Genomic DNA, 23,269 nt, shown 5'->3' on the forward strand with positions numbered 1-23,269 from the left:
GATTGGCTGCCCGCGGCAGGGCCGGGCCGGTTCCGGGCCGGGCGGGCGGTTCCCGGCGCAGGATCCCGGTGGATCCCGGCGGAGAGGGATGAGCGGCGGGCGGCGCCGGGACGAGCCGCCGCACCCGCAGCACCACGCGGTGGCCAACGGCGGTGCGGCCGGGCGCGGCTCCGTGTGGGGCAAAGCGCTGCGCAGTGACTCCGCCTGGCACGACAAGGTGGGATCGGGGCAGCGGGACCGGAGGGGGCCCTGAGGGGCGGGCTCGGGGGGCCGGGACTCGCCCGGTGCGGCGGCTCCGTCCCGCGGGGATGCCGGAGGAGCCGCCGTCCCTGCGGGCGGTTGAAGCCCCAGCGGGGACCCGCGGGGCCGGTGCCGCGCCCGGGCCGTGGCGGGGCTGTGGCGGGGCTCGGCAGCGCCCCGTGCCCGCAGCCCCCGTGAGCGGCGGCCGTGGCCGTGGGGTAAATGCTTGTGTTGGAGTGCGGCCGCACCGATCACCGGAGCCGCGTTTCCCGATCCCCCGTGCCCCGCAGGCAGAGGCGCCGGAGCACAGCCAGCTCTTTGCTCTTTGGGCGTGGAGCCAAGGGAAATACAGCTCTAAGATACCTCAGTTACTTTTGGCTTGTGGTTTAAAACTCCTCTCGGATTAAATAAAAATTTCCCTTGTATAGTTCAAGGAACACCAGAAATAGAATCCGCTTTCCAAAGTTTTCCTGTGCACGTCTGCCATGCGCTGCAGTGCTCCTGCTCAGTGCTTCTCTCTGCTGCTGCCTCCCAGCAGCACGGCCACGAGCTGCCGGCGCTCCCGCTGCATCCCGGCTCCTTCCCGGGATCCCGCTGGATCCGGAGCCCTTCCACGGCCTGGGCACACAGCGTGCGTTCCTGGGTCTCTGCTCCCTGGTTTTGGCTTTGCTTTTGGCGTGGGGAAGGGGCACGCTCTGTTTCCTTGGGGGACAAACAGGAATCTGTGTCACTTTTTCCTTACCTGTTGCTCCTCGAACTGGTGGGGCTCATGTGTCCCTGCCCCCTCACCTCTGGCAGATGGAGCTGGAATGTCAGAGTCAGCAGGGAAGCACGGACAGCTGTGCCAATGTTTTGATAAAGTAGGATGTGAACTGAAGGCTGAATTGTCTGACAAATGCAGTGACCGGGAGAAATATCTGTATCTGACATAGATTCACATCTTCCACACGGAGTACATCAGCTGGCACATCCTACAGGCTTTGGGGAGATCACAAAGCCTTTGGTGTTTGGGGGCATGCTGAGACAATCCCAGTCCTGAGAAAAGGGATGTGAGCTGAAGTGAATCTTATTAAAGTGTGAGCCAGCACTGCCAGGCTGCAGTAGCTGCAGGAGTGTGGGCCCTTGGACAAAGAGGAATGGGCACATCCCTGCTGCTCAGGAGTTCTCCTGGCATGAGTGAGGTACAGCTGTGCTTTGGAGCAGCTCTCAGGTGCAAGAGGGCCTGGGCCAGAGTGGGTAGAACAGTCTTAATGCATAAAAGTTCTTTAAACTTTTATTCTGGGGGATTATTATTGCACCTTTAGTAAGTAAGGGGACTAAAGATTTGTTTGCCTCTGCACTTGGCCCATTGGAGGACAAAGCTGTGTGTTTAATGTGGAAGCAGAGAAGCCCAGGGTACACGATGACCAAAGCTGCTTTATCTGTTCTGAGTGCAATATTTTATACTCTGAGTGGAGAACTAAGTGTTTGGTGTGCTGAATTTTCACCTGTTAATTGTGTGATACTTTAAAAAAATGAAACATAATAAATGCCAATTTTTTTTCTTGTGCTTTATCTCCTCAGGACGAGTTTTTAGATGTGATCTACTGGTTCCGGCAGATCATTGCGGTTATTTTGGGAATCATCTGGGGAGTAGTTCCACTGAAGGGATTCGTGGGAATAGCAGTGTAAGGTTTATTTCCTTTTCTGTCTCGTGTACTTTCCCACTTTTGGCCTGGCCTGGGAGTGTGTTTGAGGCTGTACCGTGAACACTGGGCTGGCTAAAGGCAGGCTCTGCCTGCTCTGTGTCTCACAGCCAGCATTTCATTCCATTGTTGGCTGCCATGGAGTTCATCCAAATCATAACATGTCCATCAGTCTCTTTCTCCTCAGCCTAATCAATACTTTTAAAAATTATTATTTGTTTTGTTTTTAAAGGGGGCAGCGGCAGAAGAAGGGAACTTGCTGTGTGTGTCCTGCATGTGTGGGAGGGGCTGGGAGTGTGCTGCCTGGTGTGGTCACCCAGGAAGGAGCGTCCATGGGGGGAATGTCCTGGTCTTTGAGCCCTGCTCAGACAGGAGTCTCTGTCAGCAGACAAGAGGGGCAGCTGCTCTGTGAAGAAGAAAAGGTTTGTTCAGAACATGAGAGGCTGCAGGTCCCTAGCAGGCACAGTGGCACTGGCACAGCGGCACCAGCACAGCAGCACCAGCAGAGCTTGGCAGCACTCCTGGCTTCCTGACATGGCTCACCCAGCCATAGGGTGGGGAAGGCAGTGCCTGAACGGGGTGTGTGCATTGAGTCCTAAGACATGGGAGCCAGGTCACCTCCCCAAAAGTGTCTGAAAGGTGTAGTGAGTTATGAAAAGAAAATCTGTTTGGCACTGACACATGCTTAGAAGTGTTCAGGGGACAGGAGGTGGGGACACAGCCCTTCTCTCTGCACACTCATTCTGGCAGGATGCTGCATCTACCCTGGGGAGTCTCTGTTTGTTTACAAATATCTCTGCCTAGCCAAGATCTGAATAGTCAAGCTCCAGCCTCACAGCTTTTCTTAGCCTTTCTGACTTTCTTTCTTAGCTTTTCTGACAATTCAGTTGTCATCTTGTCCCTCGTCTGAGTGTTCTGGTTTTGGGAGGAAAGGGTATGGGAGGTGCTCCAGCAGGAACCCAGTTAGCTACAACAGATAAATCTGAAATGGCCCCAGACCATTGTTCTTACTTAGTGTAGTGGTTTAGATTTGCCAATTTGAGTTTCCCGGCCAACACACCAAATAATGTGGTGGATTTCAGCACTGGCTAAAGTCACCAGGGTTTCATTTCTTGCTGTGAGATATGGATTAGGAGAAGGGCAAAACAGGCTTAAAACTTAAAAGGTATAAAGAAACTTTATTAACAGGACCACAAGAATAAGAAGCATCAGAATAAAACTTCCAGAACACCTTTCCTCCCCCTACCCAACTTCTTTCCTTTCCCAACTGACAACATAGAGACAAAAACCTGGGATGTTAAATCAGTACCAGCTATACAATAGTCTTTCATCAGTTCTTGCAGGGAGAGGAGTTTTCTCTTGTCATGCCATGGAGACTTCTTCATAAGAAACAGTTTTGTGGTGGCTTTTCATTTCCATGAATAGCAGCTGCCCAGGAAAAGTTCTGCATCATGAAATTCCTCCCATTTTCACAGCCCTCCTAGGGGTGTGTCCATGGGCCATGAACTCGTGGGGTATTATTTTAAGGATGAGTTGTTCAAAGGCAAAGGTTTGAACCTTCATCTGTGTCTGTGATCATCTCTGGGAACAGAGGCTTTCTTCTTTATCTGGGGGCAAAGGGTCTTCCTCACATCTCTCTCTCTCTGTTCAAGCTTCTCATGGGATCACAGCTACTCCAACATCTGCTTGGTTTTATCAATGGATGCCTCTGCTCACATCTACAGTTTGAATGCTTCATTCCCCCCATATTCTCTCATGAATTAAAGGGGGTATTTCAGTGTATCAGTAAGTCCATCTCCATGGCCTTACTAAAAGAATATTTCAGCCTCATTCAGCATCTCCTCATTCTCCTTCCATCTGAGGCTTGACTCCTTCTTCACTGACCTTGATGTTTTCATGTTGTCTTTCTACGTGTCATCACTCCTTTTCTCTCCCTGGAGAGAGGAACAAGGTCTGCAGGCCTCATCTGTGCACTGAAAGGGTTAAATCTTGCCAGGCCTGCAGATGGTTGTAGGCAATAGCCACAGCAGTCAAGATGATTGATTTCAGACCGTGCTGGTGCCTCCCTCAGCCCGGCAGCTGCTGGGAGGGGCGGGCGCTCTTGTCTCAGCCTGGAGCTGTCAGTGCAGGCTGGGGTGGGTTTAGTGTCGGTGAGGTGGCAGCAGCCGTGGTCCGGCCCAGCCTGGGCTGGGACCCCCCAGCCTCCATCCCCCACCCGGGAGCCTTTGGGGTCCGGCCAGGCCCCCCCAGGCCGCACAGGCTACGGGGGAGCAGGGCCGGCCCCACTAAAGCTCTGCTTACCTTTTGAGGCTGGAAGCAAAGAGAGAGAGTTCCGGGGCTTGTGGCTTTTAAAATGTGGAATTCACAGAGGCAGATCTACTCTCTAAATGCTTCAAAATGCTGTCAGTTCTCAGAACTAGCCAGCTATTGGCCTGTCCTAGGCACAGAGGAAGCTCTCAGCAGCTTCTCTCAAAGAAATCACTTCCGTGGGTGGTTTCTGACTTCTTCCCCAAATGTCAATCAATGCAACACCAGCACACTTAGTCACCATTAGTTGACAAGGCACCTTCAGGCACCTAAGCCAATTCCTGTGCTAAATGTAAACAGGAGGGATTTGGTGTACAATGGAAAGCCGAAAGGTGCTGGAAGTGTGTGTGGGGTTTCTCTGTGCTGTGCAGTGACACAGCTGCCCCAGCTGCTGCCGCTCCCCCACCCTGTGTGTGTTGTCATCCCACCCTTCCCACACAGCTTTCCTTGCAGGACATGGTCCTGCCCAGGCTGCCCCAGCCCCAAGCTTGGGTGCTGTAAAGCCAAACCTGTTTTAGGATAAACTCTGCTGCAGCACAGACTGGAGAGCACTGAGGTGTCTCAGGCTGGACCCCAGTGCTGGGGCCCAAGGCCACTGTTGAGTCTCCCTGGTTTGGTCCTGGAATGCTCACAGGGCTCTCACCCTGAGCATGGAGGTGACTTTTCCCTCTCAGCCACCTCAGAATCAAGAAGTACACAGGTTCTCTGTGGGGGCAGAACTGCTGTCGATCTGCAGGACAGGAGAACCTGCAAGTTTGCAGATCTGAGGATACTTCCAGCTTTTGACTTCTGCCTCTTGAGCCCTACTAGGAGCAGGTTGTGCCTTGTCAGGTGAACTTCATCCCAACCTGGCAAGGTCACCTGGAGGGGCTCTTTTGAGGAAGTGACTGAGCTGCCTGGGAACTATTGCAGGAAAAGAATTCCTCTTTGCTTCCTCTCTGCTGTGGATGAAAGATGTTTCACTGCATGGCATGTGGGATACCTTCAGCGTGTGCCACTGGAATGATGGCTCTTAACCTCTCCCTGCAGATTCTGCCTGATCAATGCTGGTGTTCTGTACCTCTACTTCAGCAGCTTCCAGCAAATAGATGAGGAGGAATATGGTGGGACATGGGAGCTAACGAAGGAAGGATTCATGACATCTTTTGCACTGTTTCTGGTAATGCATCTTGCTGTCTTTAAGATGATTTGTTAATTGTGTTGGTACGCTTTCTGAAGACCTGGAAGGAGAGCAGGGGAAGTGGTGAGAGAAGACAGATGTGTTAACACCATTGAATAAGTGGTAATAATTGGGAAAGAAAATCCCAAAACCTGATGGCTGCTGCCTGTGAAATACAGTGCTGACATCTCAGATTTCTCTGTAGTAAAGGATGCATCAACCACTCCCATCCTCTGTCCCAGATATCCTGGTGGAGTTCCATTCCATCTAGAACTAGTTATACCTGGACTGGTGTTTTGGGTGTCTTTGTTTTTCCCTTACTCCCCTCCCCCAAGTACCTGATCACAGCACTCGATTAGCTGGTCCCTCTAAATCCCTGGAGGAGCTGTGGTGGGATTTTGATGTGGAAAGGCCGGGCATCCCAGATTGCAGACAAGTTGAATGCCACCATTTGTGCTAAGTGGTGGTCCTAAGATCTCTCCAAGATCACCTCAAAGCTGGAATTCAGTCCCCTGTTGAGAGCAAGACCTGAGGTTCATTTGCTGTGTCTGAGATCTCTCCAGAGGCATCCAAATAACCTTCCCTTCCTTTCCTCCCCACAGGTTGTTTGGATAATCTTCTATACTGCCATCCACTACGATTGACACAGTCTGCAGCATTTGCCTGTTAAATCAGTCGTCAATAAATAGAGAAGGTTTTAATAAATCCTGGTCTTTAGTGGACTGGTGGCAAAGTGGGGAAGTCGAACCAGCTCTCCTCTGTACCAGTGGTCTGGGTAGCCTGGAAGAGCCCCAAGTCTTCTGCTGGAGAAGCCTGTCTCTGTTTTATATATCTGTGAATTACTGGAACTATTAAAAAGCCATTGGAATTTTTGGAAGTGGTTCAAGACTGTTCAAATTTGAAACTTTCTGTGACTCTAGCCAGTAACTCTTATCAAAATCCTGTGTGCTGAAGGTTGAATCTGTTAATTTAATGTATGTATGCCCCTTTGTTTGAAATCTGCCATTAAACCCTGACTTGTCTTCCATGGTTGTCCTTTAGACAAACAGTGTTTCAAAAGCAGTTGTGGGTATGTGGGCAGAAGGCACAGCAGCACCCAGGACATGAGTTGGTGGCTGTTCTTAGTATGTTTTTGTAGTAACCAGATCTGATTTGATTAAACAGACTGTGTTGTTACCATTTCTAATATTTTATTTTTTTTTGTTTTACTTGCAAATCAGTTGTCGATCAAAATTTTTAAATGCTTTTTGCTGAAGACAAATTTTTAAGTGATTTTGCTAGGAAGAACTGATTCATTTGGTGAACCAAGATGTATTCAGGAGGCTTAGAAGCTCCACTGCACTCTGCCAGCCTGACTACCAAGTTGCCATTACATACCTCAGAGCTTCATAGTCTCGAAGGAGTCATTCTGGAGATACCCTGTTAAATGTTAGCGTTTCAATTTGGTTTTAAGCTCTTGAATTCAACTGCTCTTTGTTCATAAATGCAGGAGACTAAAACACAATCAAGGCAGCTATTATCTTAAATGCAGAAGTACCAACTTGCAAATTGGGCAGAGTACACAACCTCTGGTTTGGGAGGTGCTTGATCACTTCATAGCTCAGTCCCTCCCTAGTCATGCCCTTTTTGTGTGTCAGTGGGGAGTCTCTGCTTTAAGATATTTTTTAAGAACGTGTCTTTCAGAAATAGTTTTTGGGAAACACGCACAGTCCTTGTTATTGTCAGAGGACCTTGTAGTCTTGTTGCCATGTGGTCCTTGCTTCTCTAAACAGCTCAGGCACCCAAAAAGAGTCCCGACCTAATGCTGCCTTATAGTGAAGGGTTTAGTGTGCTCTTGCTGCAAGCCTGCATTGCCTCCTTGCTGGTGGAAGTGCCACAGCCTGGCTCTCACTGGGAGTGCAAAGCTAGGCATCTCAATCTCCAAGTGCTGAGTCAGGACAAGCCTCCATTCTTACCAGGGAAAATCTGTCTGTTCTTGGTGAAGAAACAGCCCTGGTTATTTTCGGTCCTTGGGATGCCAAGGGAAGAGTGCAATAGCAGACAGCTTCTGATACTTGTCAGTGGCCAATTTAAGTAAATGATCTCAATAAAAGCTTCTTTATTTTCTCTTCCCTATCCCCAAACTTGCCCAAACTTTTAGTCTGCTACTTTCTCTTCCTCTCCTATCAGCTGAAATTATTAACTTCCCATGAGAATTGCATAGCCTGCTAGTTCTAAGTCACCCTTTCCTGCTGGCATCTGTCTGCATCTTAGCTGCTTACAGCCATCAGTAAAACCATTGTATACTTGAAATGCTCTAATAAATGTTGCCTGAATAATCCACTGTGCAGCTTCTGTGTCCTCTGGTCTTTGATGATTTGTAAAATGGTGGGAGCATGGGATTCCTTTCAGAGTTGGAATTTTTTGTAAAGTTTTTTGTATTCTTGGGTCTCTCATGCTGCACTTTAAGAAGAGGCCAGAAGCATTTGCTGTGGTAGCTAATGCTTAGATCCATGCTTCAGTTAAGCAGGCTAAGCTGTGTTGCTTGTTCAAGCTGTTCTGCCCCTTTAGTGACATCTCTGCCCTGTGATACACTGGGCCACTGCTCGTGCCAGAGTGCTCAGGTGTGGTCTGAAGCAGGACCTGGAGCACTGCTGTACCATGTGCAGAGAAAGTGCAGAGCTGCTTCCCTGACCCTTTGCTCTGTTCCTTGCTTGCCTGTGCTTCCACCAGCTCAGTTCTTGGACAGTTCAGTGCAGTTCCACTGGAACTGAAGCTGAACCTGAACCAAGGAGGATCATGACCATGAACAGACATTTGGATCTCTTTAAGGTTCCTTGTAAAGAATTTACTGATTGCTGTTGCTCAGCTGCAGGTTTTATCTCTTCAGGTTCCTGTTTTAAGGGGTGCCTTAAGTAGGAGCTGGTATCCCCTGTGCTGGTCAGCAGGAGAACTAAATCTTTGGTGTCTGCTCATGAAGGAAGGAGTTAATTTTAAGAAGCTCAAGAGAATGTTGGAGCCAGCAGAAGGGAGCTGAGCATCTTGCAAATGATGAGAACTGTACTTACAGGAGGCACTTGTAGAGATTTGAGAGACTGACACAGAAATGGTCTAGCAGAGAGCATGGTTTGGTGCTGGGAGGACAGGAGAGCACTGGCTGACAGGAGCAGGGAATGCTGTGGCAGAGCAGGCCTTGGGCAGCACCCCTGCCCTCAGAGTTCTGCACTGGCACAAGCTTGCTCTGCACTCTCTACTCCTTGGTGGGAAAGAGCCAGTGGCTGGTGGGGATCAGTGCTACCGTAAAGCCTCAGCTCAGGGAAAAAAGCATCCTTCCTGCACTGGAGAGCAGTTCCAGCAGCAGCTGTATCCTTATGGAGCTGACACAGAGGCTGCACTGCCCACAGTGGAGCTCCCTGCTAAGCTGCAGACCTGCAGAACATCACCTTGGCTTTCAGCAAAGAGCAGCCACTCCTTGGCAGGAGGGAGAGAGGTATCCCCTGGCCTAACCCTGCTGAAAGGTGAGCAGTGTTTTGTGTGGTGGAACTGGTAAAGGAGTGTCTGGTGCTCCTTGGGCTCCAGGCACAGAATGTGCTGAAATTAGTGGAAGTTACTGTGGATGTTAAAGGGGGAAATCTGGGGTGGGTGCTAAGGGGTGTTGGAGGGTGGCTGTGCACCCAGGCATCTCAAGTCCAGCCAATCCCAGCTGTCAGAGCCCAGCTAGACCTGCCACGGGCACTGAACAGTGCCTGTTGGGGTGGCAGCACCTCCCAAGGAGCCTCTGTTCCCTTCATGGGGTGTCACCATCTCTGCAGTTCCCCAGGTCGATTTCCAAGCTTGCAAAGGCTGTGCTCACATCTGTTCGCTTTCAGCTGCCCACAGATGTCACGAAGCTTGTAACATTGAGACAATATATTCAGATAAACTTCTTTTATAAACCAGTTAAACTAGATAAACTTCAGCCAGCATTTGAATACAGATTTGTGCTGTGAAGTAGAGTCAGAACTACCCCACTGTACGAATTCTCTAGATTTTAGAAGGGTACCCTGGAATGCACAATCCCGATGCAATGAGCTGAGGGCTCTCAGCCTCAGGGAGTTTCCTGCTGACCCTTGGGGAGAATCCCGGACTGCTGACCCACAGCTCTGAGGAGTGACTCCACTGCCCCCAGCGTGGCTCCTTCTGAGCCCATGGCATCTGATCTGTGCTAGGACAGAGTCACATTAACCTTCCCTGACTGGGGCTCTCACCTTCTGCCCCACCACAACCACAGGGGCCACTCAGGCTGGAGCCACACATGACCGAGGAGGGTGGAAAGTCACTGGCCAGAGGGGCTGAGATGGATACTCCTGCCACAGCCAATTGGTTTAGGTTTGTCATAAACACCAGAGAGGCAGAGGCTGGCTTAGTGGGTTGATCCTCTGCCAGGCAATGGGTGGAAGAGGATGCAGTATGGACACAGCTCCTGGCCTGGGGTGGGGCAAGATGCAGTGGTGGGGAAGAAACTCCTCCAGCTGCTGGGGATGGGGAAACTGGAGTGATGCCTGCAAGGGGAGCAGGCTGAGACTGGTTTGCAAAAGCCAAACTATCCTGCTCCTGTCTCTGTTCCTATTTATTTACTATAGCTGGCAATGGCCATGATGTCCTCAGACTGCTGGAGGCACAACCAAAACCTTGCCAGTGCCTCAGCAAAGGAAGATTTACAAGTCCCTGTGTTGAAGAGCACTGAACCAACAGAGCTGCTCATGCAGGGGATTAGCTGGCTCATTGGAGGATGAGAAAGTAGGACACCTGCCTGTCAGGTGACCTCCCCAGAGCCAAACAGCCCAGTACTCCACATGCTCTGCCTCCCAAAACAACAGATGTCCAGGATACATTAAGGCAGTAGATGGATTTTTCAGATCTGGCAGCCAAAGAGCCAAGTGTGTATGCCAAGTCGAGAGAGGCCAGTGTTGTTGCAAGGATAAGGAATTTTCACAAACTTGGACCATGGAAAGAAACATTTTCCATCTTTCAGTTACTTTATTGGTGATTTTTAGGTCAATCTCTAGAAGAAGCATAGGGGGAAATTTAAATGTTTCAGCCAATTTGATCTCAGAAACATTGATGCAGTGCAGGCCTCTCAGTGTATGTAAATCCACCACAACTCTGCCAAATGGGAGCTGTTGGTAACCAGAGCTCAGACCTGCCCCAGGCACGGCTGCTGCTGTGTCCCCATTCGGGCTCTCCCGGCTTTGTGCTGGCTCCCTGTGCTGCCCAGCAGCCTCAGCCCCTCCCGACACCTGAGCCAGGAGCAGGGAGCCACCAGTGCCAGGTGAGCCTGGCCAGCGGCACCTGCAAACGCCAACCCAAAGCCACGGTGCTGCAGAGGGAACCACGGTCTCCAGCTCTCATCCCAGAGGGCCGCACGCATGAGCAGCCAGCGATGGAGAGAGAGCGGGCTCAGGGAGAGCAGAAGCTGCTCTGGAGCAATGTCACGGCATCTCTTGCTGATGGTCCCAGTGGTGTTGGTGCCGCCTTGTCCCGTGGCAAGGGGTGACATGGGAGCCTCCCGCTACGGGCTGGCCGTGGCAGCGACATAATGCCCATGCACATTCCCTGGAAAACTCTTCCAGCCTTCTAGAGGTGGGACTGAGGAATGTCGGATCCAGCTCCCTGGAGGCTTGGCCCGGAACGCGAACCCACCGCCTGCGTGGGTCAGGGCGAACGGGAGCTCGGGCCATGGAGCGGCCCCGGCCGGAGCCGTGCCCGATCCCGGGTGGTGGTGCTGGCTGTCCCCGCAGCACCCGGGACAAGGCCGGGCTACCGTGCCGGCCCCACGGGCGGAGCGGCCCGGAGCGCCCCCGGCCCCGGGGAGGAGCCGCCCCTGCCCGGCCCGGCCCCTTCCGGCGGCTCCGCCCGGCGCGGCGCGGGGCGGCTCCGTTTGACCGGGAGCGGTGGGCCCGGTCCGGCCCGGCTGTGGGGCCCGGCCCAGCGTGACCCGCTTCGGGGTGACTCGGCGATGGCGGTGCCGGCGGCGGCGGAGGCGGTGCCGGGCCGGCAGCGGGCCCTGGCCGCCGGCTCGCCCGTGGACTACATGAGCATCACCAGCTTCCCGAGGCTGCCCGAGGAGGAGCCGAGCGGCGCGGCCGAGAGCGGCCTCCGCGCCCGCAAGGAGGAGGACGCGTTCCTGGGCGAGCAGGACACGGGTGAGGGGCGGCGGCAGAGCCCGCCCGCGGCCCCCCGCACCCTCGGCCCCGCGCCCGGAGCGGAGCTCCCCGGGCTCCCCGGCCGTCCCTGGGCCCCGGCCCCGCCTTCACCCTGAGCCACAGATCCAGGGGTTCGGCACAGAGCCTCCCAGCACAGCCTGGAATGTGCTCTCCCACAGACGGCTTGGCCTTCCAGCCTGGGCCATTTGTGCATGGCCTCCTTGCATGCTCCTTGAGCATCTCTCCACCTGGGATGCTCCTTGAGCATCCCTCCCACCCTGGGGTGCTCCTTGCATATCCTTCAGTCTGGGATGCTCCATCCCTCTCTGGTGCTCAGCTGGAATAAAGTCAGGTGATCATTTGATCTGCAAGAAAATCCTTTGCCTATTTTTAACTGATTTCTTCCTCCTCCATAGTTGAGAGAAATGCTGTTTCTCCCCTATATCATGTTTCTTCAAGCAGTGTTGCCCTTCCCCTCTGGGGCTCCCAGTCTGGGTGCCTGTCAGCACCCAGGCCCATGTTTGCACAGCCCCAGGCTCCCCTTGCCCTCTGCCCTGTCCCGCTGTCCCTGTCATCCCACCCCATGGGTGAAGCTCCCATTGCCCGTTCCCATCCTGTGCTCTCCTGACTGTTGAGGCAAAGCTGCTGCCTGCAGGGGTGTGGGAACAACTTTCCTGGAAACACGAGGCCTCTCGTCACACACCCAGAATCTGGTGCAGTTTTAGCAGTGCCAATGCCTGCAAGTGGGGCAGCTGGAGAAGAGAGCTCCTGCTTCTGATGCTTGTTGCTGGAACGCCTACAGAGCCCATCAACAGCTCCAGTCTCTGCTGTCTCCTCTGCAGCAGCTCCAGACCCAGGTGGCCCTGGTTCTCCAAAGCATTAGCTCCCCAGTAAAGCCATGTCTCTTTCATGGCCCCTTGGAAGCTAAGTGTGATTTGGTGTCTCCTCTTTCAAAGCATGTACATTGGTGGTGGGATGGGCAGCTGTGCACTGGCTGTCCAGGCAGCCTCTGGCTCCCACTGCTCCCAAGTGACCCCTTCCAGCTGCTCCCATCCCCACACCACAGCTCTGCTGTCCCTATGCGACACCGGTGGTCAGAGACTAAAAATAGCATGTCTGGCAGGGAATGGAGGTACTTCTTGGTGGGAGGGCTGTGGTCTGCCCTCTTCCACAGTTGCTTCCTAGGTATTCATGTCCCCTTGTGCTGGGCTGGCCTGTCACCAGAGCAGAGGGGTGGTGTTCTGGAGGGATTGGGCAGAGGAGTCCAGTTCACTCCTCGCTGTTTCCCTGCAGGTGGGGCTGGGGCCTCACTCAGTTGTGCCAGGGGCTGTATGTGACATCCCACCCCAGCTGCAGCCACTGCCAGGCCAGCTGTGGTACCCCCACCAAGGCCACCACCCAGTCCTCCCACTCAGTCCAGCTCACTCAGACCAGACAAGCCCATGCAGGGCTGTGTCTGCTCAGAGGCTCAGGATGGAAAAGCTGAGTCTTTCCCAGTCCCACTCCTAAACCACAGCACAAACGAGATTAAATTCACCCGGAGGGGATTCTCTGGCTGTGGGAGTTTACTCCTGGTTGCAGCATCACTGAAATTAAAACTCCTACCCTCCCTGGCCTCAGGAGAGCTGCAACCAGGTCATGTCAGTGGGACAAGGACATGTCATGGGACAGGGACTGGGCTGGCAGACAGACAGGCAGCTGATGGGGGATATGGGCTTTCCTGCTTACTCCCCCCTCCTTTACCAAACTCAGGAAACATCTGTATGGAGGGACAAGCTTTCTCATCTTCCAATTTTCCACTTGGTGCCCCTCTTTTTCCACTGTGGATGCACAGAGCACTGCAGCCCCTGAGAAAATTCTTCCAGGAGCCCTGGATGATGCCCTGAGCTACTTGGTCCCCTTCAGAATCTGTGAGGGATGGGCACAGCCTCACAGCTGCCCCAGCAGCTCCATGTGCCTGGCAGCAACCGGGACGGGCAGGGCATCCTTAGCTGGTGTCCTCCCACCACAAGGGCAGCAGCTGATACTCACAGAGATTCAAGGCATCTTTCAGAGCAAAAAAGAGACTTTTTCATCCTGCTGAGGCCCAGCAAACCTCTGCCCCGCTACTTTGCCATCTTGGAGCTGGGTGTCCAGTGTGTGGCTTCATTTCACAGTGGGCCTCATCTGCCAGAGGAAGCAAGGAATTAAAGCAGAGTCCTTCCTGCAGCGGAGCGAGTGGATGTTCCAAGGCCTCTGGTTTGCAGGTTTGCTCCTCTCTGCCCTCGCTTCCATAGAGGTATTTTCTGTGCCCTAGCCAAATGTTTTGCTTTACTTCTGTTTTGCTCAGGTCCTTTAGCTCAATCACAACTCCAAGTAAAGCTGCTGCATCTTTTTTAATATCTTAATTTCCTCTTCTTCAGTCCCACTGCATTTCAGAGACCTGTTTGCTGTGTTAAGAACCCCTCCAAATGGAGCATAGGAGTGGGCCTATCCCTGAAGACTGATGAATGGACTGAAATGGAGTAAAATTCAAAGGGTTTTTGTCTCTCTTAATCTCCAGGGAAGTCAGTTTGGAATAACCAGAGCTAAAGAAAAGGATCAGTAAAATGACTCAAAGCAGTATCTGAGCCAGAAAGGCTCCTGGCAGCTGGGATCAATAGGGAAGCTGATAGCCATGCTTGAAGGGGCTCAGTGTAATGTTAGTGCTGAGTAAACACTGCAATAAGAGCCCCAAGTTGCTCAATAACTCACACTTGTTTTCTCCCTGCTGCCCACAAAGACCCAGAGTCCTTCCTGAAGTCTGCACGTCTCCAGCGCCTGCCCTCGTCCTCCTCAGAGATGGGAAGCCAGGATGTGTCCCCCCTGCAGGAGACCAGCAAGGATCCCTTCTCAGGAGACTGCAGCTGCCGGCAGGATGGGCTGACCGTCATCATCACCGCCTGCCTGACCTTCGCCACAGGGGTCACTGTGGCCCTCATCATGCAGATCTATTTTGGGGACCCTCAGGTAAGACAGAACAGTGGCTTTATGGTGGGGCTTTGGCTCCAAAGATGGGAGAGATCTGAGACTTTTCTCCTGATCACCAGTTTGGCAAGGGGAGTACTGGGGAGCCATGGCTGGTGTCAGTGAGGCCCTGGGTGCTCAGTCTCATCTGTTCAACCCCAAATTGGCTTGAAAGCCTTTTCCTGCACCTGAAGGTGGAGCTTGGAGAGGCAAGCCAGACTCTCAGAGCTTGCCCCATGGCCAGGGTGTGGGGCTGTGTCAGGCAGGATTGGGGGTGCTGCTGGGGGGAAACAGACTGCTGCTGTGGTTTGAGCCAGATGGGAGTGCTTTCAGAAAATAATCCTTAGTTAAGCAGTAGGCATCTTGTCCACTTGGACAAAGCGTTATGGATTATGGGCATACATGCCCAGATTCACCTCTGGAAGATTCATCTGGGACCAAGCAGGGAAAAACCTGAAATAGCTGAAAACAGAGGTGAACCTCCTGCTAATCTGTCCCACAGCCCAGTCCTAGATTGCAAAACCAAGGCAGCATGGCCATGGGGTTGGATCCTGCTGCAGAACCTCTGTCAGGGTCACAGTCAGCCAGGAGTCACCATCACGATCTCCACGTGCTGCCATGGCCATTCTGTCTTTGCATGTCCCCAGGTCAGCCTGACTCTTGTTGAGAGGCTGCAATTTGTGCCATAGGGATGAAATCAACTCTTTAAAATATCATGTGATGCATTAGCACACCACTGGCACAAGGATGAGAACAAGCTGTGGTCCTGGGGGCTGCTGCATTTTTTTCAGCTGTATCCCCATTCCCAGTGAGTGCCTGGCTGCAGCACAGGGACAGCTCTGGGTTTGTGAGGGGCAGAGGGAGACTTGGAGTGCGGAAAGCTGTCTGAGCTGGTGGCCCTGGCTACCTGCAGCTGCCCTGGAATGGGGACGTGCCAAGGGACATACGGTTCCCACTGGCATTTGTTGGATCAGCCACAGCTTCAGCGCTGGCCCAGGCTTCAGGTGCCTCATTGGTGGGTGTGGATCTGGGCAGCAGCAGCAGCAGTGCCCAGCACAAGCCTCTCCTGTCCGGCAGCTGTTCCACCGCGGGGCTGTGGTGACGGACGCCGCGCGCTGCACCGCGCTGGGCACCGATGTGCTGGCCAGGCACGGCTCCTCGGTGGACGCAGCCATCGCCTCGGCCCTCTGCGCCGGCATCGTCAACCCCCACAGCTCGGGGCTCGGAGGGTAAGTGTGGGGCACTCGCCCCTGCTCTTGTCTCCAGCTGTCCTCAAATGAGTGGTTTCACAGAATCCCAGACTGCTTTGCGTTGGAGAGACCTTAAAGCCTGTCACAGTATATTAGGAATGTCAAAATACAACACAGACTCTCTAGATGGGTTGCACAAGACAGCAAGTTTTACTTTTCCAGATCTTCTTTTACAGACAAGTCTGAGAAGGTCCAAAAGGTAAAATTCTCATTGGTCATGAAACCAACACATCACCATCACTGGACAGTTGGGAACACCACCCCTTGACCTTTTCTTTCAAGAAAACAACAAGGTGACAAACACCTGCAGAGGTTTTCCTTCTCTAAGGATTTTTTGGATTCCTCCTTATGATTTCTCAGGCCAGAGTGAGAAGTAGTTTCACACAGGCTCAAGCTCATGTCTGAAGCCTCAAAATCTCTTATTTGACCACTCACAGTTCCCATAAAAGCCCATCCAGTTCCACTCCCTGCCATGGGCAGGGACATCTTCCACCTTCCACAGTGTCCATCCTGGCCTTGGACTCTTCCAGGGATGGGGCAGCCTGCACCAGTGCTTGGTGCCCACCACCTCCCCCTCAGACAGAGAAACATTTCTTCCAAATACCTGATGTAAAGCTGCTCTCTGTCAGAATAAATCCATCCCCCCTTGTTCTGTCACTCTCTGCCCTTGTGAAAAGTCCCCCTGCAGCTGAGAAATGCCTCCGTGGCAGTGCCAGGCTCAGGGTGTGGTGCCAGGGCTGTAACATCAGGCAGTGCATGTGTCCACATCTGCTACAGTGACTTTCCTGTGCCCCCAGCTGTCAGCACAGGACAGAGACCCCCCAGGCAGGGAAATTCAGGCTCAGTCCCAGTGCTTTCAGAGCCTGAGTCCTGCCTTCCACAAGCTCTGCTTCTGAGGCTGAGTCTGAGCCCAGCTCCAGGCAGCTGCTGGGGGAAGGTGGCCTTCTTCCATCCCTTACCCAGGGTGGCATCCACATAAGCCTGGTGCTCCTGGCTCTGCAGGAAGGCTCAGGAGCATTACATAAATCAAAGCCACCTGAGCACTGCTCTAGCTGCACCACCTATTGCTGCTGTAAGCAAACACCCTCTTTTGTTGCAAAACTACTCAGATTAGAAACAAAATCCCAGCTGCTCCCAACCTGGCAGGGGAACAGAGCCAGTGGCTCCCTGACCAGGCAGGCGGGCAGGCAGGAACTGCTCCAGGCTCAGCACAGCCTGTGTCCTACACCAAGCGTGCCCAGGCTGTCCTGATGTGTGCCCTAGGGAAGGCCAGCAGCATTCCCTGCTCTTCCCCCATCCCGGGGCCCTGCTGGGGCTGGTGACCTGACCCTGGCCGTGGCCCCAGTGCCACCCAAGCTCTGCAGCAGTGGCTGTTGCAGGAGCAGCAGGACTGTGCCCTGACCCTGTCTCTCCGCAGGGGAGGGGTGATGCTGGTCCACGACATCCGCAAGAACAGGAGCTGGGTCATCGACTTCCGTGAGGTGGCTCCCCTGGGCATCCCGCTGGAAGGGGACCTGCAGCAGGACACCAAGGTGAGTACCAGTATCCCACAGCCACTGCCTCCAGGGCTGTGGTCTCCAGCTCTTCTCCCTCCAGCTGTTCAGGCTGAGGGGCAGATGCCTAACAAAGCAACAAACAATCTCTCTCATCATGGGAGATCTTGGGCCCTACAGGCATGGGGAATCTAGGGAAAACACTTCTTTATCAGCCCCAAAACGCCTGCAGAGCTTTGGGGAGTAAGGAGGCACCTCTGTGGCAGCAGGGTGCTGGGAGAACAAGAGCCCCTGAAGGAGCATAATCCCAGGTCATTCTGCTGAGTTACCTCTCCTGACTAAAGTGGGTTGAGAATAAGATTGAATTTGCCTCTCTCCTTCCAGAACCTTTTATTCCATTGTAAATTCTGTTGCTACAGACCTCTTCCCCTCTCCTAACTATGCAGATAATTCCAGAGTAAACATGACTTGGACCTCCTTGACTTGCAACTGGGGACCGTGTCCCATGTCCTCATGGAAAGGAGATTTCTCTCTTCTTTTTTGTCCTTCCTATTTTACAGCCAGGTCTGCTCGTGGGGGTGCCAGGCATGATCCAAGGAATGCACCAGGCACACCAGTTACATGGCAGGTGAGACACAAGGCTGGCACAGGCTGTGCCCCGAGGGCCCCGCAGGAAGCACACAAGCCCTTGCCATCAGACCGTGTTCTCAGCCACCAGTCAAAACCATTAGCTAAGAGGTATCTGGAGGCTTGTGTTGGAAGAGATGTTTATTTTGCTATTTCATGCACAAAAGAAAAAATTTAGTTGTCACGTTTTCTGCAAAGTGAAATTTTGGCCAAGAAGATGTACAATAAATGTTCTGTTAGAGATGCAGCACATTGCCTCACATGTCTGTGCATTTTCATTCTCTCTTTAGCTGGATCCTAAGAGGTGTGCCTGTCCTTGGTGCTCTGTTGGGATACAGAGAGATCTGAATGACTTGCTCAGGACCAGAGCCTGGCTTGAGGTTTTGCTGCTGAGACACCCCTTCCCCCATCCATGCACTGCCATTCCTCTCTGGGGCATGTCCTGGAGCACTGAGATGATCTTGTTAAGGAGAAACACAAGCACTGAAAGCTCACTGCTCCTTTTGGCCACTGCTGGCTCCACAGCCTGGTCTTCCAGGAGCCTCTGACTGCAGAGCCGAGCCCTGTGCCTGTCCCCACCACCCTGCCCCACTGCACCCCTCCAAGGCCCATTTCTTCTTGTCCTCTCTCCTTTGGCAGACTCCCATGGTCCGAGCTGCTGGGCCTCACGGCCGGCGTTGCCCAGAACGGCTTTAATGTCACACATGAGCTGGGTGAGTACCTGATGGGCAGCTGCCCAGCACAGGGCAGTTCACTGTGCAGGGCAGCTGGGAATGCAGGGGGTTATTCATGGGAAATCAGGGCTTTGTGGAGCTGGAGATGGATGGTGTTGGGAGCTGAGCAATGCGTGAGGCACAGTCTGCTGTGGGACAGCGTGGTGGCAGCCAAACAGGAGCCCTTTGCCATGGCTGGGCAGAGCCAGGGCAGAGCAGTCACACTGGACAGTGCCCAGGGCCAGGCAGGGAAGGGTGCTGGGGTTTCTTTGGGTTTCTTTCCCAGTTCCAAAGGGCCCATGATCCAGCCCCCGTCTAGTTTTGCAACAGGGCCAGAGGCAGCTGCAGGCCTCCAATATCCCATCAGGTGCACAGTGACTGCAGGTCCTTTGCACCTTCCTGACCCCTGCTTTTTCTGGACCTTCCCCTTCTCACCTGCAGCCAAAGCCCTGAGTGAACTGAAGGACCTGAACTACTCTGACCGATTCCACGAGATCTTCCTGCCAGATGGGCAGCCCCTGCTGCCTGGAATGTTCGTCCGGCGCCTGGACCTTGCGGCCGTGCTGCAGCTGCTGGGGGAAGAAGGGGTGTCAGCCTTCTACAGAGGAAACTTGACCCAAGAGATGATCTCTGAGGTGAGCCAGGACTACCCCTGTCACCTGCTGGCCTGGGGCTGCCACCTGCTTAAGGTGACACACTGGAGATAAGGCAAGTGCCAGCACAATGATGGGGACAGATGCCTCCCTTTCCTGTCCCTGCAGTGGTGTAAGTGACACACAGGCCATTCCCACAGTCTACAGAAGTTAAACCTCCATTTCCTCTATAAACAGGACAGTCTGGAAGGAAAACAAAAAACAGTTTGGACTTTGGGCTCTGGGCTCTGTTAATTTGTGTGACAAAACCTTTTCCCCCAGAACAAAACTGTTGAGAAACAAGTTGTTGTGGTTAATGGCACTGTAGGATACGGACTCCAGGAAGATGGTTTAAAAAAAAACTGTGAGTCTTGTGAGCAGAGGATGAGAAAGGTTTGGTCCCACTTGGAGTTGCCCTAATTTAACTCCTGTTAGAGGTACTCTGGAAAAAATATCAGAACTGACAAAGTAGTTCTGATGAAAAAAGCTCCCAATAAACCATTATAAACCAAACTTTTATATCTGTGGCTGCAGTCAGGGTGGTCGGGGCACCATTTTATTGAGCTACCATGGTTCAAATGATGCTCTTTCAATAGCTCATCAAGAATCTGGAATGTGTCGATTCCACTCAAGCCTCAGACATCTGTGGGCTCTGTGTTTAGAAATCTATAGTTCACCTGACCTATAGCAGAGGTGAAGGACGAGGAGCAGGAAGTTTCCCAAGCTTGTGAGCATCTCCACAGCTAAACCCTACTTTATCACCATGTTCCCCTGACTTGGGGGCTGCCACTGGAAAGCACAAATTCCCTGTGGAGGAGAAAGGCCCAGGGTTGCCATGTCAAAGATGCTGACAAGCTCTGGGATCCAGTGCACAATTCCAGCTTTTGTTCCAGAGCAAAGTGCTGCCTTCAGAAAGTGTTTCTTGTTGCAGCACAGGGAGGGTATCCATCTGGCAAAATCAAGAATAGCTCCATAACACCCACTCTTTGCTTCCAGGCACAGGTGCAAAATAGTGCTCTCTGGGGAATTTGAGATGTCTGCAGTGTGTTGCTGACTGGAGCTTCTTCCCCTTTTTCTGCTCCTTGTGCCCCATTTCCCACTGGCTGGGTCTGGGGAGCCTGGTCCTGGATCAGCACAGCCCTGGGGTTCAACCAGCCTTTTTTCTAGGAAAGAAACAGACATCCCAAGTAGGAAAGACATCTTCAGCAGCTTTGGGGTTGTTTGACATTCTGGCCCCACAGCATGGCCTGCATTAGCTGTCCTGCTCCAGTGATTCATTCAGTTTTGCCAGAAGAGTTTTCCTGCCAAAGAAGCTGGCTGGGTTAGAGATCAGAGCATGCAGACATCCCAACAATCCCACCCTCTCCCTGAGAGCATTGTCCAAACACTCCTGGAGCTCTGGCGGACTTGGGGTCATGTCCATTCCCTGGGGAGCCTGGTCAGTGCCCCACCACCATCTGATGGTCCTCCCTTACCTCCATCATGACTCACACAGAAGACCTGCAGCGGAGGGAATGGCCCATCTTTCCTGTGTTCATGAAAATTACCAACCCAGGCACGTTGTACCTCTGACAGGAATCTTGCAGGAAGGCCAAGGCTACAGCAGACCCACTTTCAGTTGAAATAATTTCAAATAGAGTGAGAACAGTGATATTTTTTTTTTTAGTTGAGAATTCTAATGATGGCCACCTGCTACTCCCAGGCTCCTTGTCTCCCAGATCCATAATCCTGGCAGTATTTAATACCCCTTAACACACTCCTGTTTGCCAGCCAGGACAGGGCCAATCCCCATCTTCCTGGGGCAGACAGAGTGTCCTGGGAGCACCCCTGGGGCAGGTGAGCTTTTGGACATAAGTGCAGAGCCTTCCTGTGATGCTGAACAGTGAGCCAGGTCACCAGGAATGTGAAAGCACAGATTTCCAAGGTATCCTAAGGAGCCTGGCACTTGGCTCAGGAATCTCAATGGAGTGTGTTTGACACATTGGGCCAGCACAAGGAGCACGGAGAGCCTTGGCTCAGCCTGCTCAGGGTGCACTGCTTTGCTCTCATGCAGGTCCACAACTACGGAGGAGTCTTGGTGGAGGAAGATTTCAGCAATTACAGTGTCACTGTGGAGGACCCTGTGCACACAATCTATCGAGGTACACCCTCACCCATCGTTGTGCAGCTCCAGGGAAAGTTTTCTTCACCTCACAAGGGGTGGCAACAGCATTGAACAAGAGCTGAAGTCAAAGCTGCACTGAAATGTCTGCAGAAAAGCCTTCCAGGGAGTTTCCTGCTATTCCCTGCTGACATTGATGCATCATGGGTGGTTCAGGAGATTTTCAACACTTTGAAATATTTATTCCATTGAAAGTCTAAAGACGCAACATGGTCATATCTTGAGGCAGCATCTCAACAGAAGTTGCACTTACAGCTGAAGACAGTTCCCAAAGGGAAAAAAGCTAACTTTATGCAAGAAGTTTCTAAAATGTCATATTTTCTATCAATGCCTTACCTTGCTTATAGATGTAATGTTGCAAACCCATTTTCTAGGTGGCCTTCCAGTATGTAAAAGGGGTTTATAAAAATGAGAGAAAGTGACTTTTAATGTGGGCAGATAGTGATAGGACAAGGGGAATGATTTCAGACTAAAAGATTTAAATTAGATGTCAGAAAGCAATTTCTCCCGGTGAGGGAGGTGAGGCCCTGGCACAGGGTGCCCAGAGCAGCTGTGGCTGCCCCATCCCTAGAAGTGTCCAAGGCCAGGTTGGATGGGGCTTGGAACAACCTGGGATAGCGGAAGGTGTCCCTGCCCATGGAAGGGGGTAGGACTGGATGATATCTAAGGTCCCTTCCAACCTAAACCACTCTGATTTCCTATGATTCTATCTCCATTCTTCCATACTGCAGTCTAGAAACCAACAACCAACCAATAAGAACTGAATTTCAGGTAAAAAAAGCATCCCTGTTTGGGCTTCCTTCATCGTTCATGAGGAAACAGAAGGATACAACAGGGATGTTCTGGGAAACCCTTCTCAAATCGTGTTGCTTTCTATTATTTCCTCTCTAATCTGGAAGGGTTTCCCTGTTCCCAAGGACACTGACTCATAGACAAGTGCTCTCACTGGAAGGTATCTGACAAAAGCAGTTTAATTTCCCTTCTCTTCCCTCCACAGGACACCTTGTTTTCACCCCCCCACCTCCACATGCAGGTCCTGCACTGATCACAGCACTGAACATCCTGGAGGGCTTTAACATCACAAGGCAAGGATCCACAGGGAATATCTTGCACTGGGTGGCAGAGGTAAGAGGAGATTAAACATTTGGCTGAGTTGCTTGTGCAGCTAGAGAATGATTTATTTATTTTGTGGTTGTGGGTTTGTAAGTTATTCCCAGAAGAGAATGAGCTGCTTTACACTGCTAAGATGTAAAACTGAGCAGTGCTGCTGTCTCAGAGGCTGAGCAGGAAGACCTTTCCTGCTTAGGAAGAGCTTTTTCAGAACAAACTGTGGCTTCATCCATTTCTTGTACATGCTCACCTCTGCAGAATGACCCCACAGCACCTGAGGGTGGTCCCATCAAGTTCCTTCACCTCTTAGCTCCAGTGGCCCTGGCCACTGCAGAGCACCCGAGGGCACTGCAAGGTGTGCTGCAAGAAAAGCCTCTACACACTGATGACAAGGAAAACTGACCCAATACTTCACATTGAAAAAATAGTTTACTTTTTTGCCCACCTCCTGATCTCTGAGGTCCAGAATTTTTCCAGTAATTAGGACTGTCCTGCTAAAACATTGCAGCTTCCCAGGAGGTTGAGCAAGTGCTCTGTCTCCTGCTCTGTAAACAGAGTTGTGCTCTTAGATGCTCCACAGATCCACAGATGGGTTTTATGAGTTGAAAATTTACAGATCCACAGCTGGGCTTTATGAGCTGTGAATTTTAATTGAGGATTTAACTACATCCTTGTAGCAGACAGGACAATGGGTGCTTGGAAGTGTCTCAGCAATAATGCAGCAACTGGAGGTGTTACACACT

At 52.3% G+C, this 23,269-nt stretch overlaps 2 protein-coding genes across 2 annotated transcripts in view; both read left to right on the forward strand.

Moving 5' to 3' along the window:
- RAB5IF (RAB5 interacting factor) lies at positions 1–7,720 on the forward strand. Its single transcript, XM_086853531.1, has 4 exons — positions 1–217; positions 1,804–1,907; positions 5,262–5,391; positions 5,994–7,720. The coding sequence occupies exons 1-4, from the start codon at positions 89–91 to the stop codon at positions 6,033–6,035; spliced, it is 405 nt and encodes a 134-aa protein (XP_086709657.1). The 5' UTR covers positions 1–88; the 3' UTR covers positions 6,036–7,720.
- The window catches only part of GGT7 (gamma-glutamyltransferase 7), a 24,616-nt gene continuing 9,066 nt past the window's right edge, over positions 7,720–23,269 (forward strand). The window contains exons 1-9 of the mRNA XM_023940026.2: positions 7,720–11,555; positions 14,317–14,543; positions 15,618–15,769; positions 17,208–17,322; positions 17,844–17,911; positions 18,550–18,623; positions 19,065–19,258; positions 21,309–21,396; positions 22,414–22,541. Coding sequence (XP_023795794.2) covers positions 11,006–11,555; positions 14,317–14,543; positions 15,618–15,769; positions 17,208–17,322; positions 17,844–17,911; positions 18,550–18,623; positions 19,065–19,258; positions 21,309–21,396; positions 22,414–22,541 — 1,596 coding nt within the window. The 5' untranslated portion in view covers positions 7,720–11,005. The remainder of the gene's footprint in view (positions 11,556–14,316; positions 14,544–15,617; positions 15,770–17,207; positions 17,323–17,843; positions 17,912–18,549; positions 18,624–19,064; positions 19,259–21,308; positions 21,397–22,413; positions 22,542–23,269) is intronic.

The sequence above is a fragment of the Cyanistes caeruleus genome, chromosome 16, assembly GCF_971803275.1.
Source record: "Cyanistes caeruleus chromosome 16, bCyaCae1.hap1.1, whole genome shotgun sequence".
In the NCBI taxonomy this organism is placed as follows: Eukaryota; Metazoa; Chordata; class Aves; order Passeriformes; family Paridae; genus Cyanistes; species Cyanistes caeruleus.

Bases quoted from the DNA above. Each gene is read 5' to 3' on its own strand.
- RAB5IF (XM_086853531.1), top strand. From the start codon at position 89: ATGAGCGGCGGGCGGCGCCGGGACGAGCCGCCGCACCCGCAGCACCAC. The intron at 218-1,803 runs GTGGGATCGGGG...TTATCTCCTCAG, and splicing joins ACTCCGCCTGGCACGACAAG to GACGAGTTTTTAGATGTGAT. The intron at 1,908-5,261 runs GTAAGGTTTATT...CTCTCCCTGCAG, and splicing joins GGATTCGTGGGAATAGCAGT to ATTCTGCCTGATCAATGCTG.